General features: G+C 40.8%; 1 protein-coding gene across 1 annotated transcript in view; it reads left to right on the top strand.

Annotated features, from left to right (window-relative positions):
• Nucleotides 1-12,816, top strand: part of ALG12 (ALG12 alpha-1,6-mannosyltransferase) — a 29,668-nt gene extending 16,852 nt beyond the window's left edge. Inside the window, exons 9-10 of the mRNA XM_058191593.1 lie at nucleotides 3,167-3,242; nucleotides 12,565-12,816. Of these exons, the coding sequence (XP_058047576.1) occupies nucleotides 3,167-3,242; nucleotides 12,565-12,802 (314 nt within the window). The 3' untranslated portion in view covers nucleotides 12,803-12,816. The remainder of the gene's footprint in view (nucleotides 1-3,166; nucleotides 3,243-12,564) is intronic.
• Nucleotides 12,817-14,061: the final 1,245 nt, after the last annotated feature.

The raw sequence follows: 14,061 nt of genomic DNA, 5'->3' as shown, positions 1-14,061 counted from the left end.
GAATCTAGGGGGCGGTGCTCATCTCTGTTTCAAAGCCGAAGAGCCAGCGCTGTCCGAAGACGTCTCCGTGGTCATATGACCGGCATGACTAAACGCCAAAGGCGCACGGAACTCTGTTACCTTCCCACCAAAGGTGGTCCCTATTTTTTCTACTTGCATTTTTTACGTGCTTTAGAACTGCTAGGTTGGCAGAAGCTGGGACACATAACGGGAGCTCACCCGGTTATGCGGCACTAGGGATTCGAACCGCTGAAACTGCCAACCACCGCATCCCTCTGATGTCAGTACATATTGTCAAATTAGCTTCGTTAACAATGGTACTGTACTGGGAATGGAGATTGTTAACTGTGATGTCAAGAAGAGTGTTTGCACTCATGCACTTTACTATGAATAATATGGCAATGCCATATATTTTCTTACATTCAGATAGGCATTGCCATATAATTTATATTAGAGTGGGGACTCATAAACAGGCAATAGAGAGCTACCCCATCCTTCTATTGCTTCTCTGCAAGTGGTACTTGGAAGCATTCTGCACCCACCCAACCCAGAGATGATACTAAGTAATTATCCATTAGTAAACTTGTCCTAGGGATGCAGTGGCTCAGGGGCTAAGATGCTGAGCTTGTCGATCGAAAGATCGGTAGTTCAGCAGTTCAAATCACTAGTGTTGCCGTGTAACGGGGGTGAGCTCCCGTTACTTGTCCCAGCTTCTGCCAACCTAGCAGTTTCGAAAGCACGTAAAAAATGCAAGTAGAAAAATAGGGACCACCTTTGGTGGGAAGGTAACAGCATTCCGTGCGCCTTTGGCATTGAGTCATGCCAGCCACATGACCACGGAGACGTCTTCGGACAGCGCTGGTGTCAAGGTTCCAGAAAAACCTCTTCTGCATAAAAAAACCTCAGAAGCCATTGTCTTTCAGAGTTCTTTACTAGCATGAGGAAACTGGCACACGATGAGTGAAATTCCAAAACTGAACTTCCGGATTCTTTTCCCAGTTATACAAACCCCAAGAGTCCCACCCCCCTAACCCCTTTGCTGGTCACATGGTCCCACATTCTCCCAGTTCATTCGAATATCTTCTTGCCACTCCTCCTGCAGATGTGAACACCATCCGACCTTGACCGCTTGAAGAATGTTACCATACCCCTCAACCCCCCTTCTTCCCCTCAGGGGAAAAATGTGGCAGCATCTAGAACCCTAAAGTCTAGTATGGTTTCCAGGCCTGACAAGCTCTTCAGCTTTGAAATGGAAATGAGCACTGCCCCCTAGAGTTGGGAACGACTAGCACGTATGTGCGAGGGGAACCTTTACCTTTACCTTTAAACTTGTCCTGCTTGGATTTATCCAATCTGCTTTTAAAGCCAACCAAGTGATCATTGCTATGTCTTGGCATAACAAATGCCAAGAATTATTTCATTCTGTGCAAGACGTGCTTTCCTCTACCTGTTCTAAGTCTTGCAGCCGCTTTCAATTGAAGACCCCCAGTCCTAATTACAAATTGTCGTTGACTTATGGTTCATTTAGTGACCATTCAAAGTTACAACGGCACTGAAAAAAGTGACTTTTGACCATTTTTCACACTTAGGACCTTCGCATGATCATGTGACCAAAATTCAGATGCTTGGCCATTTTAGTTCATATCTATGACCATTGTTGTGTCCCAAGATCATGTGATCATCTTTTGCGACCTCTCTGATAAGCAAAGTCTATGGGGAAGACAGATTCACTTAACCACCGGGATTACTAACCTGTCATCTGCAGTGATTCACTTAACAACAGTTAAGTGAATGGAGCAAAACCAGTGGTGAAATCTGAACCGGTTTATTACCAGTTCGCTGGTTGTGCATGCGTGCTGCGCATGTGCAGCGCGCACCCCGCACCAAATGCGAGGTGTGTGCACGTGCGAAGTGCATGCCAAAAGGATGCATGGGGTAAGTAGAACAGTGCGCAGGGGTGTGTGTGTGTGTGTGTGTGATCAGCTGTGGCACCCAATCTTTTTTTTTTATTTTTAAAACCATTTTTTTACAATCTGCTCGGCTGAATAGGTTGTAAAAAAAAATGCTTTTAAAAGTAAAAAAAAAGGGTTCTGATGATCAGGCAGCTCAACTGTGGTCGTCAGAGCCTTTTTTTTTTACCTTTTAAAAGCATTTTTTAAAAGAAGTGGCAAGCGGGCAACCGGGCGATTGGGTGGGCATGGGTGGGAGGGCCAGGGAATTTTTGCTACAGGTTCTCCGAACCACCCGCCGCCATTGCTACCGGATCAGCCTGATCTGATCCGAACCGGGAGCATTTCACCCTTGGGCAAAACGTAACAAACGTCTCACTTAACAACAGAAATTTTGGACTCAATTGTGGTCGTAAGTTGAGGACTACTACCTGTATTTGATCCTTGTATTCTGACAGTTGGCAATCAAGTGATGGAAAGTTTCGTCTTTCTTAGCAGAGCCTTTACAAAGCTATATAGGACGGGGTTTGCAAGGGCTATGCAAATATACTGTAACAAGCATATGATGAGCTCAGCAAAGAGTCTTCTCAGACAATACATTGAGGCAGGGGTCTCCAAACCTTGGTCCCTTTAAGACTTGTGGACTTCAACTCCCAGAGTTCCTCAGCCAGCTTTGCTGGCTGAGGGACTCTGGGAGTTGAAGTCCACAAGTCTTAAAGGGACCAAGGTTGGAGACCCCTGCATTGAAGGGTATTTTGAATGCTCAACATGGCTGTTTCAGTGCCTCTTTCCAAATATCCAAGCAGTGAAAGAACGAACAGGTGATAACTTTCACAGAAAGTGCTGTTTTCATTTTGTTGAAGCCCAAAGGCACTTCTGTCAGCAAATAAGTCACTAGATGTTGATGTTTCGCTTTTTTCCCCTCACGTGAGCTGCTCCTTTAATTAATTTTATTTTTTAAAAAAATGGGCTAAATTCTAGGTTGAGCACCTTATTCATTAATTTTAAGTATGGAGATATATTCCACACCTAGCATCTCCAGTACAATAGCCAGGCCAATGTTTTCTACTTCAGTTTTTGGAATTTAGGATTTTTTTTCAAAGAATAAAATAAATTCAAATCCACAAGCTTTTCCCATTAGTATAGACTGGAATCTCTCTTTGCTTTCACATATATATTAATTTGGGTTTTTTTTTATTTGTTTTGTTTTTCTGCAGATGTTTCTGTCCACATTGATGGGGCTGCGGCACAGACCGGTGTGTCTCGATTTTTAGAAGTCAATTTGGATTGGAAGTAAGTCTATTGTGTGTGTTTGTATGTTTAAAAGAAGATTGTTTTTTGCAGTTTGTGATATATCAGAGGTCTCCAGCCTTGGCAACCTTTAAGAATTGTGGACTTCAACTCCCAGAATTTCCCAGCCAGTCATGGGGGAATTCTGGGCATTGAAGTCCACAAATTCCCAAATATCCTAGGGGCCGGGATAGCTCAGGCAATAGAGAAGACTGTTATTAGAACACAAAGCCTGCAATTACTGCAGGTTCGAGCCCGGCCCAAGGTTGACTCAGCCTTCCACCCTTTATAAGGAGGTAAAATGAGGACCCAGATTGTTGGGGGGGCAATAAGTTGACTTTGTAAAAAATATACAAATATACAAATAGAATGAGACTATTGCCTTATACATTGTAAGCCGCCCTGAGTCTTCGGAGAAGGGCGGGGTATAAATGTAAACAAAAAAAAAAATAATCTTAAAAGTTGCCAAGGTTGAACACTTCGGTTATATACGAATGAGATAATCATCGTGATGATCTCTTGCTCTTATACTGTATTTTTCGGAGTATAAGACGCACCAGAGTATAAGATGCACCTTAGTTTTTGGGGAGGAAAATAAGAAAAAAGCTGATTGGCAGGTGGATCAACCTTCCGGAATACCCCCAATCAGCTGTTCCCAGAGGTGAATTTTATCAACAGGTTCCTTAGTTGTGAGCTCTGTGCCTTGCTTTTTTTTTTTGCTTTTTTTTCTGCCTCTGAAACTTCTGAAACTCCATTTCAGAAAAAACTTTTTTTTCTGCCTCTGAAAGCCTCCGAAAAAGGCTTCAGAAGCGTCAGCCTTCAGAGGCTTCAGAAAAAAAGCCTCTGAAGCTCTGTTTGGAGGCTGTTTTTCTGAAGCTCTGTTTGGGGGCTTCTTTTCTGAAGCTTCATTTCTGATGCTTTTTTCAGCCTCTGAAACCTCCCTTTGAGAAGCTGGGCGGGGCTACATTCAGCATATAAGACATACCCAGATTTTCACCCTCTTGTTTGGGGGAAAAAGGTGCATCTTATATGCCGAAAAATATGGTATTTATTTTTGTCTATTCAGGGCTAATATTCTGCAACTCTTAGTCAGACTGTTACCTAGGAATTCATCAGCAAGACACAAGGAAAGGTCAGGTTGTCCTATTCCTTGTCTCCTAGTAGTTCTTCTCTTTGCAGTGAAGATGAGGTGCCAAGCATAAAATAGAAACCAACATGCAGATAATCTAATACTGAGACGTGATGGTAAAACAGATAGTGATGGTGGACCTTTTTGGCACTGAGTGCCGAAAAGGGAGCCCGCGCACACCTCTGGGCCGCAACCCGGAAAAGGAGCTGCCCAGGGCGCATGCATGCACCTGAAAATGAACATCTGGTTTCAGCTACTGAACTTCCGGTTTCAGCCAGCTATTCTTTTGAGTTTCTGGTGGTACATACGCGCACGATGATCAGCTGGCCGGTGCATACGCTCACGCAGGAAAATGGAAGACCAGCTCTTCCAGTTTCCGGCACTGCCACATGCAAAAAATACAGCTGATTGTCGCACGCGTATGCGCACCAGAAACCCAGAAGAGGAACAGGCTACACCATGCGTACCAGGCGACATGGCTCCGTGTGCCATTTTGGGCACGCATGCCATAGGTTCGCCATCACGGCCCTATTATATAGATCAGAGTAAAAGAACCTGTGACCTTCTAAATATTGCTGAACTACAACTTCCGGCAGTCCTAGTGGGCATAACTAATAGTGAAAGATGGTGGGCATCAATTTTCAGCAACATCTTTGAAAGGTCACAGATCGTCCACCTCTGATTTCCTCAGCAAGATTGGGTAAGGCTACTTTTTAAATCTCATTACTTCTGTGAGGCTCATTAGCTTCTGTGAGTGTGTAATGAGTGGCCTCCAAACTTAGCTTTTGTTCGTCTTTGTAGCCCTCTATTACTTCACTATTACTCTGACCCAGGGGTGAAATCCAGCAGGTTCTGACAGATTCTGGAGAACCAGTAACGGAAATTTTGAGCAGTTCAGAGAACTGGCAAATACCACCTCTGGCTGGCCCCAAAGTGGGGAGGGAATGGGGATTTTTCAGTAACCTTCCCCTGGAGTGGGGTGGGAATGGGGATTTTTCAGTATCTTTCCCCTGCCACGGCCCACCAAGCCACCCCAGCCCATCAAGCCACGCCCACAGAACCATTTTGAGGTGGGAAACCACAACCATTGTACTGCAAACCTAGTACAGGGAAAAAGCTCAATTTTTTTCATCACTATCCAGCTCTGACATTCCAAAATATTAAATATGGCCACCAGGCATCAAAATTCTGCCTACCTTGAAAGCCTTTTGTCCTAGATAAGGACATTTGCTTTCTGTATTCCAGAGTGTTCATTAGAGTAAAGGGTATTTATATTTAAACAGATCCCCTTTAATTTGAGAGGTTGTCAGAAATTACTTTTGTGTGTCTTGGTTATTTAGTTTCAAATAAGGAGCTCCTGCTTTTATACAACATATGTATCTTAAGTTCAAACTACCTCCTGGCAAACTACCAATTAAAAACAAGTTTTTTATAGTTTCTTTACATTTTGTTTATAAAATCAAAGTAATTTTGCAGTTGTAAGCAGATGTTTAAAATTGTTTATTAGATTTTTGCAAACAACAAAGGAAGATATTTTTTCAATTAATATAAATCGGAGCTACTTGCAAAGGTTAAAAAACTTGAAGTTAACCCTAGTTGTTGCCAAATTACATTAATAGAAATCCAGATAAAGATGCTGCATATTGCAAAATCAGGGTGTACTACTCATTCAAAAATCTCAATCATAAATATATACAAATCGACTTATTTGTTTTATAGCTTCTCTTTCTGTTTAGGCAAGCATTTGGGTTAGCTAAAAAGGTTTAAAAAGATTAAAACAAATACTAAACTAATTAAAAGATAAAACCCTGGATTAAAAGATATGCCTTTATTGCCTTTCTAAACACTGAAAGATGGGACGCGGTGGCTCAATGGCTAAGACATTGATCTTTGTCGATCGAAAGGTCGGCAGTTCAGCAGTTTGAATCCCTAGTGCCGCGTAACAGGGTGAGCTCCCGTTACTTGTCCCAGTTTCTGCCAACCTAGCAGTTCGAAAGCACGTAGAAAATGCAAGTAGAAAAATAGGGACCACCTTTGGTGGGAAGCTAACAGCGTTTCGTGCACCTTTGGCATTTAGTCATGCCATTCACATGACCACGGAGACATCTTCGGACAGCGCTGTGTCTTCGGCTTTGAAACAGAGATGAGCACCGCCCCCTAGAGTCGAGAACGATTAGCACATATGTGCGAGGGGAACCGTTACCTTTTATACACTGAAATTGTGGTGATTAAATGCAGCTCCAGAGGGAGCTTGAAAGAAATTCAGGATAAAGCCTTTTCCTACATGCCAGTTAGATGAATCTCTGACAGCAAGGGCATTTTCAGAAGAGCTTTCCATATAGATCCTAATGACTGGTCTTGCTTCTCAATGTTAATACCAACAATATTTGCCTTCTAAGTAATAGGCCATGTTTTGGCATGGGTACTACATGATCTCCATAATTTGCACAGGTTTGCAGCCTTCTGGCAGCAATTTTCATTAGTTACAACTAAGTTTTTGGATGATTTTCCACGCTAAACTGTGCAAAGTATTTCATAGAACTTAGGATGCCCAAATTTGACTCATTTGGGAAGGATCAGAGCTGGGTCATGAGCTTTACTTGTGCAAATTTTCTCAGTAGAGGTATCGCCTGCAGTTCCAGTTGGCAGCAAGGCGCAAGTTGGGCACTTCGGACTCCTTACTTGATCTATAGAGGAAGTGTAGCCTTATCCCCAAAAGGTTGAATCTCAGCCATTCAGTTTACATTTAACCAGCCGCATCTTTGCTTTGCCTGGATTTAATTCCAGTTTGGATAATTTCAGTCTGTTAATGAACTTAGGTATCATAGTTGGATGATAAGAAGCAGTAGAAACAATACCATCAACATATCCCTTGAACCCTACATCTGTGACGGCGAACCTATGGCATGCATGCCAGAGGTGGCACACAGAGTCCTCTCTTTGGGCACGTGCGCCGTTGTCCCAGGTCAGCCAGCTGGCCATCGGGTTTCCGAGACCCGCATGCACCAGCCAGCTGGTTGTTTGGGTTTTCCAGCACTTGGGTGCTTGCGCGGGTGTGCATGTGCATGCACTCCTTCTGGTTTGGGCACTCTGTGCCTAAAAGGTTCGCCATCACTTCCCTACACCAAAGCTCCAACTTACCTTTCCTAATTATTTCATGTAGATATTGAAGAGCATGACAGATCCCCATAAGACACTAGTCTCTTTCTGCACATGATTCAGCAGAAAGGACCAGAACCACTGCAAAGAATAATCCCATTATTGAGGGAATCTGGGAGAACCACTAGGGCAGTATGTTTTAGTTTTTGTTATGGATGAAACTCGAAGGTGTTCATAACAGTCTCAGTTCAACTTCTTGGCTGAAAGTTTGATTGAAATACATATATTTTGTAGGTCAAGAGAGGGTTTTATTGTTTGTTTGTTTGTTTGTTAAGAGAGGATTTTTGTTTTGTTCTTTTCGCACCTTCGAGTCAGTGTTGACTCCTGGAAACAGCAATCCTTGCTGTTTCTTGGCAAGATTTTTTGGGGAAATGGTGCCATGTCCTTCTTCCTAGAGCTGAGAGAGATTGGTCCCAGGATTTGTGCCTAAGATGGGACTAGAAGTCACTGTCTAGCTTGGTGCTTTAATCACTATACCAAACTGGCTCTCTTTAAGAGACACTTAACCCTCCTATAACCAAAAGTCAGTATTTCCTATTCACAAGATATTGTTGATCATTTTCCTGAATCTCTATTCTGGTTCGTTTAACTAGTTAAAAGAGAGCAATACACAAATAAGCAATTGTTAGTCCTTATCCATGCACATTCTCCTTCAAGTCCGTAAGGAAAAAGAATACAAAATAAGGCAACAAGTAATTGCTAAGGTTATATCCTTACAATCTGATTCAGTGACTGCTATCCAGACAGTTCTTTATTCCCAGTAAGTAGTGATAAGAATTGTCTAAAGTGAGCTACCAATTGTTCTGGCCATCCATCCACATTGCCTGAATATTATGGGGAAGAAAATACCTCACAAGATAGAAAATCAGAATGTAGCCCATTCTATGTAGACACAACCACAAGCAGAGAAGTAAGCAAGCAAGCTACCTCAGAGGATCTCAAATAGCCTTTCAGGCATCCTACACTCCATGCTTGATCTGAGATGATCTGAGGAAGAACTATTCTTTTATGCACATTCATTTAAGACTTGATGATCAAAATAAATTCATTGGAACCATCTGATCTTTAATTCTCTTGCATAACAAAGCCTTAAGAAAATTACAGGCATTTTATTGCCTTGCTTTGAAGATGGTCTGCAGTAGGCTTGACATAAAAGTTGATTCTGGCCAAGATTGATGCTCTTAGCATTGTAAGCTTTGATTTGGGATGAAAGGATTTATTCAGGTCAGGAATGTTAGAATAATATTTAAAAGAATCTGTATTCTAATAAAAGCTTAGTCAAAGGGAAGGACTGCCTGAAGCATTGGCCAGTTGTTTAGTTTCACCCAGCAGCTAGCATAAAGTTCTTGTTTCAATTAAAAGGTAAAGCTGACATTTCAACCTGGTTACTAATATGGAACTGGAGGAGGAAATTTTTATAGATGATGGAAAAGAGGCTCCTTGGACTATACTCTTAAGGCCACATTTGCACAACATGTTAAACCACTCCGACTAGTTAATGTGAATGCATATACTACATTCTTACCTTAATAATCACATCAGGTTAATATGAATGCACCACTTCTCTGTTGTTAATTGTAATACAAAAACACGGGATAGTCACCATGTCTTATTAATAGTACCTAGAATGTTAAAGCATGGCCATTTGTTGGTCTGTAGATGCTTTTGCACCACACCCTTATCTACTCTTGATTTATGTGAATATATAGTTCCTTTAGTAGGAAGTGTGACTTTTGAAGATGGAATGTCGATCACTTCTGGTTGACGGGAAACCCTGGTTTATTAGTTGAGTGCAGATTTTACTTAGTGTTCATGAGAAATTATGCTCATCCATGTTTGCCTAATCACAGGGAGTCATCCACCAAAGCTGAGCTGTGAATGGAGCAGGGGAAATGAGATACAGCATGTGTTCACTAGTTTAACGTACTATACAAATTGTATGACATTTATATGCATGCTCCAGGGACTTAGAGATGCCATGTTATTTTCATTGCATATGTTCTTCAGTGAGACTGGAAGTTGGCAGACAAGAATTTAGCAATCTGGTAGCTCTTGAGCTCATAAATATTAAAAGGAAAAGATGGATGGGAGCAGAACAAATACCAAGCAAGACTCAAGGCATTAATTGGTATGATTAACTGGAGCCAGCCAGTCAGGCTCTCTTATTAGCTCCTTCAGTCTCTGTCCTCTTTCCACAAGAACTATTCTCTTCCATCCTTTTCACTGTTGAAGGATGCTGAGATTGTCAGTGCATGAAGACAGAGAGGTTGATTGGAATAATTTTCCTCCCATTCAAATTATCTTGCCAGTGAATCAGGAAGACATATACAGACATTGAAGGCCTATAACAGGAGCTTTGTTAGAATGAAAGACTAAGCCACGGGAGGTTCCAGAGGCTGCAAAGGATATGTTTTTAAGGATCTTGAAGTGGCAGAATGTGAAATTCATTCTGGAAATTTATAGAATTAATTGAAGAATTAGTTGGCTTGCAAAATTCTTTTGGAAACAAACTTCAGTGGTGGCTAATAGTTATTTAAATGTTTAGACCCCACTCAAAACCCAAGTGCATGCGTTCATTCCATATTTCCTTTTTGCCAAATTCATCAGCTCTGGGCAGTTGATGCCAAACTCCAGTGATGTGCTTTCAAAGTTGTGTACAATTCACAAATTGCTCACTTTGTTCACAGAGAACTAAACCCATTGGATTATATTGTTTCCTTATAAAGTAAGATATAAACTATATTATATAAAGTATAATATTATAAAAATACATGAAGTATAATATATTTAGATTATATACTATATCATATAAAGTAAGATATAAATGATATTCTAAAGCCAATGAAATTCTAGGTTGCATTAACACAGGGATAGAATCAAGGTTACACGAAGTATTAGTACCATTTTATAAAACCTTAGTAAGACCATACTTAGAATACTACATCCAGTTTTGGTCACCATATTATAAAAAAGATGTTGAGACTCTGGAAAGGGTGCAGAAAAAAAGCAACAAAAATGGTTATGGGGCTGGAGGCTAAAAATATGAAGAACTGTTACAGGAATTGGATATGTCTAGTGAAAAGAAGGACTAGGGGTAACATGATAGCAGTGTTCCAGTATTTGAGGACAAATACTACAAAGAAGTGGGCATCAACTTTTATTTCCTAAAGTACCAGAAAGCAAGACAAGAAACAATGAATGCAAACTAATCAAGGAAAAAAGCAACCTAGAAATGAGAAATTTCCTAACACTAAGAACAATTAACCAGTGGAATGGCTTGCCTTCAGAAGCTGTAGGTGCTCCATCACTGGAGGCTTTTAAGAAGAGACTGGACAGCTACTTGTCAAGAATGGTATAGGGTTTCCTGGTTGAGCAAGGGGTTGACTAGAAGACCTCAGAGGTCCCTTCCAACTCTTATTCTGTTAAGATAAATGCTTATTGGAGCTTTTGCTCATGAAAGGACATTTGTCTTAATTAGGGAGTTGCATTGCACTGAGAAGCTGAATTTTCAATCATTTTCCTTAGCCTACTGTTGCCGAGACCCACATTCATCAGTCAATATTTTTCGGCAATCTGAAGGTCACAAGGGGCAAAGAGTGGTAGCCATAGAATTGAGAGGAAGACTTTTATTTTTATTCTGTGGGGAAGCAGCTGGAGAAATTTTGCTGGTTGTTTCATTTGTCTGAAAATCATCTCGGTACTATCAGTTTTAAGCAATTACATTCAAAATAGGCCCTAGGAAGTAGTTGGGAGGCAGCTTGTAGCCAGCCCTAAGACCAGTGGTGGGATTCAAGTAATTTAACAACCGGTTCTCTGCCCTAATGATTTCTTCTAACAACCAGTTTGCCAAACTGTTCAGAAAGTTAACAACCGGTTCTCCCAAAGTGGTGCGAACTGGCTGAATCCCACCACTGCCTAAGACTGTAAGTAGCAAATTATTTAGATCCCTGATCTAAATAATTTGCTCAACAAAAAATCCCAAACTCCTATTCAGTAGGTTGTGTTGCCTGTAGGTTTTGAAAACTTGTTTCAAATAATAAGAGAACCTATTAGGTAACACAAGAGACAAACTTTATTTAACTAGATTTTCTCTGGCCATTACTAATCTTTCTCCGATTGCCATAGCTACAAATGGGGGTAGCTCTGTCTCATTCTGTAGGCTTATTTTACTTTTCCTATAGCATTCCATTACCTATAGCAGGGGTGTCAAACTGGATTTCTTCAAGGGCCAGATCAGCATTGTAGTTCTCCACCGCAGGCCAGCTGGGAGTGGGGCGGGGCGGGGCGGAGGAGACAGATGCCTCCTGCAGCAGCCTGCCAGCCAATACGGAGTGGGGGGGGACCATGTGTGCCTCCCCGCGCCTCATTTTCAGCCTCCATGGCCTCCTGCAGCACTCTGCTGGCCAAAAGCAGGCCACACCAAAGGCCTGCAAGGCCCGGTTTATAGCCGGCAGAATGTCGCTGGAGGCCTGGAGGCCAAAAATGGGCCAAGGAGAGGCTGCATGGGACCACCCCACGCCCCGTTTTTCCCAGCAGAGGCAGCACGGGCCGGTCCTTCAATATTTCCAGGCTGGGCCAGATTTAAGCACCCTGCGGTCCGCCTTGAGTTTGACACCCCTGACCTAGAGTATTGTTGCTTTTTTGTGACTAATAAACTATTCTGAACCGCCAAATTCTTAAAACCACCATTTTCTGTGCCCATTCTGTTCTGTACAACTTGTCTGCCATTTGTTCCAATAGTGATGGAACTACTTTACGTACAGCTTTAATACTGTATGTACTGCCTTCCCTTCCTGTTTTCTGCCATGGTTGACGTGATCCTATATTTAAAAATTCAGGTTCTTTAATAAAGTAATCTCTCTAACATCCAGTTACCAAATGCCCTTTTAAGAATCCTCCCTGCTCTATGTAATTATTTCCTGCTTCATGGTTGTTTCCTATATTGTTTTCATAATGATCCTTCCTCTTGCTTGACTACAACCTTTGGAGTATATGGTTCAAGTCTTTACTTACCTTACACTGTTAATTCTCTTACAGATATGACAAAAGGGAAGACCTAAAACCGGGCGATCCACTTATGTTCTCATATACACATGTACTTATGGAGATGAATTCAGCTCAACTGTCACATTACAAGACAACTCACAAAATTCTTGCACATATTCCTGGCACCAGTGGAATTGGATTGAATTTTACTGCACTGCCTCCTATTACTTTAAATTTGAAATCTAAACTAGTATTGTTGGAAAAGCTCCCTGTTTCTTTTGGAAAATAAAATTTAAGAAGTTTGAAATAGTTTTTGCTAGAGTTGTGTTGCACTAATTCAAAACCTTGATATGTCAGTGAAAGATCAATACTATTTGATCCTATTCATGTCACTTATGTGAAAAACTTTCATATACTATATATTGCATGTAATGCCAGTTACTTTTCAATACAAAACACATACATTCAAGACATGTTTTCATATAATCACTTAGGGAATATATTAAATAGTTGTTTTTATGTAACACTATTATATGTGCAGTTTAATGTTTTCACATTGTTTTCTACCATGTGGAAAAATAGCACAATGCGCTATTTAGGGCCACAGTATAAAATTCTTATGTTGTCAATAAGCAAAAAAATCTGATACACCTAAACCTGAATGCCATTAGGTTCAACAAAATCTGGAAATCAATGGATGCTATTTATTTTTATCCGTTGCGTGGTTTTGCTCATAGACAGTATTTGTATATAAGACAAGGCCCATCTTGTCATCCTGATAGCATTTCTTAACCAGGTTTTCTTTGTCAGTTATAAGCCATAAACATAAAACAGAGTTCAGGGAAAGTCAAGTTGGCCTTAAAGTGTTAAGAGACAGCCAAGCATAAATCAAGAAAAATAATACTGGAGGTCAAAAAATGCCATTTGTTTTCATTTCTTACAGGTTTTTAAGTGATAACTTCCAAATGAATATAGAGCTAGATCATTTAAGTCAGCTATACTGACTGTTCTCAGTGGTCAGATGAAGCAATGGGTTAGGAAGTATAATTGTGGGATGATCCACAACTTGTAATTGAAGATATACAAGAAAATATCTTACATAACTCTTAAAATTATTCATTTTTAATCAGTGTACCTTGGCACAGTAGAGTGCAAATTGACTTAGATGCTAGAAATACCATCCTGTAAAACTGGTTTAACTACCCTGATGTGTACTCTTGTATGCTATTGTACAAGTTTCATCAATTTTGTTATTCTTTTACATCAAAGAAAACGACATCTTCCTTGCTGTACAACTTATGTGCAGAAGCTGCTATTATTCAGAAGGGAAACATGAACTTCTCTTAAAAGCCTATGTTTAAAACCTGCAAAATTTATTGGGTATCGTCGTCTTGTTTTGTACAACAGGCCTACTAAGAGTCAGCTACTGGAAGTTCTTTAAAATACTGCTTGGTTCCTTCGGAAGACGGTACTACCCTTTCTGCAATTGCCACTTGGCAATTATTTAATGTGAATTGAGGTGTTCCTGATGTCTTATATGTATAATCA

The sequence above is a fragment of the Ahaetulla prasina genome, chromosome 7 (genome assembly GCF_028640845.1).
Source record: "Ahaetulla prasina isolate Xishuangbanna chromosome 7, ASM2864084v1, whole genome shotgun sequence".
In the NCBI taxonomy this organism is placed as follows: domain Eukaryota; kingdom Metazoa; phylum Chordata; class Lepidosauria; order Squamata; family Colubridae; genus Ahaetulla; species Ahaetulla prasina.
This window is presented reverse-complemented; position numbering and strand designations above follow the sequence as displayed.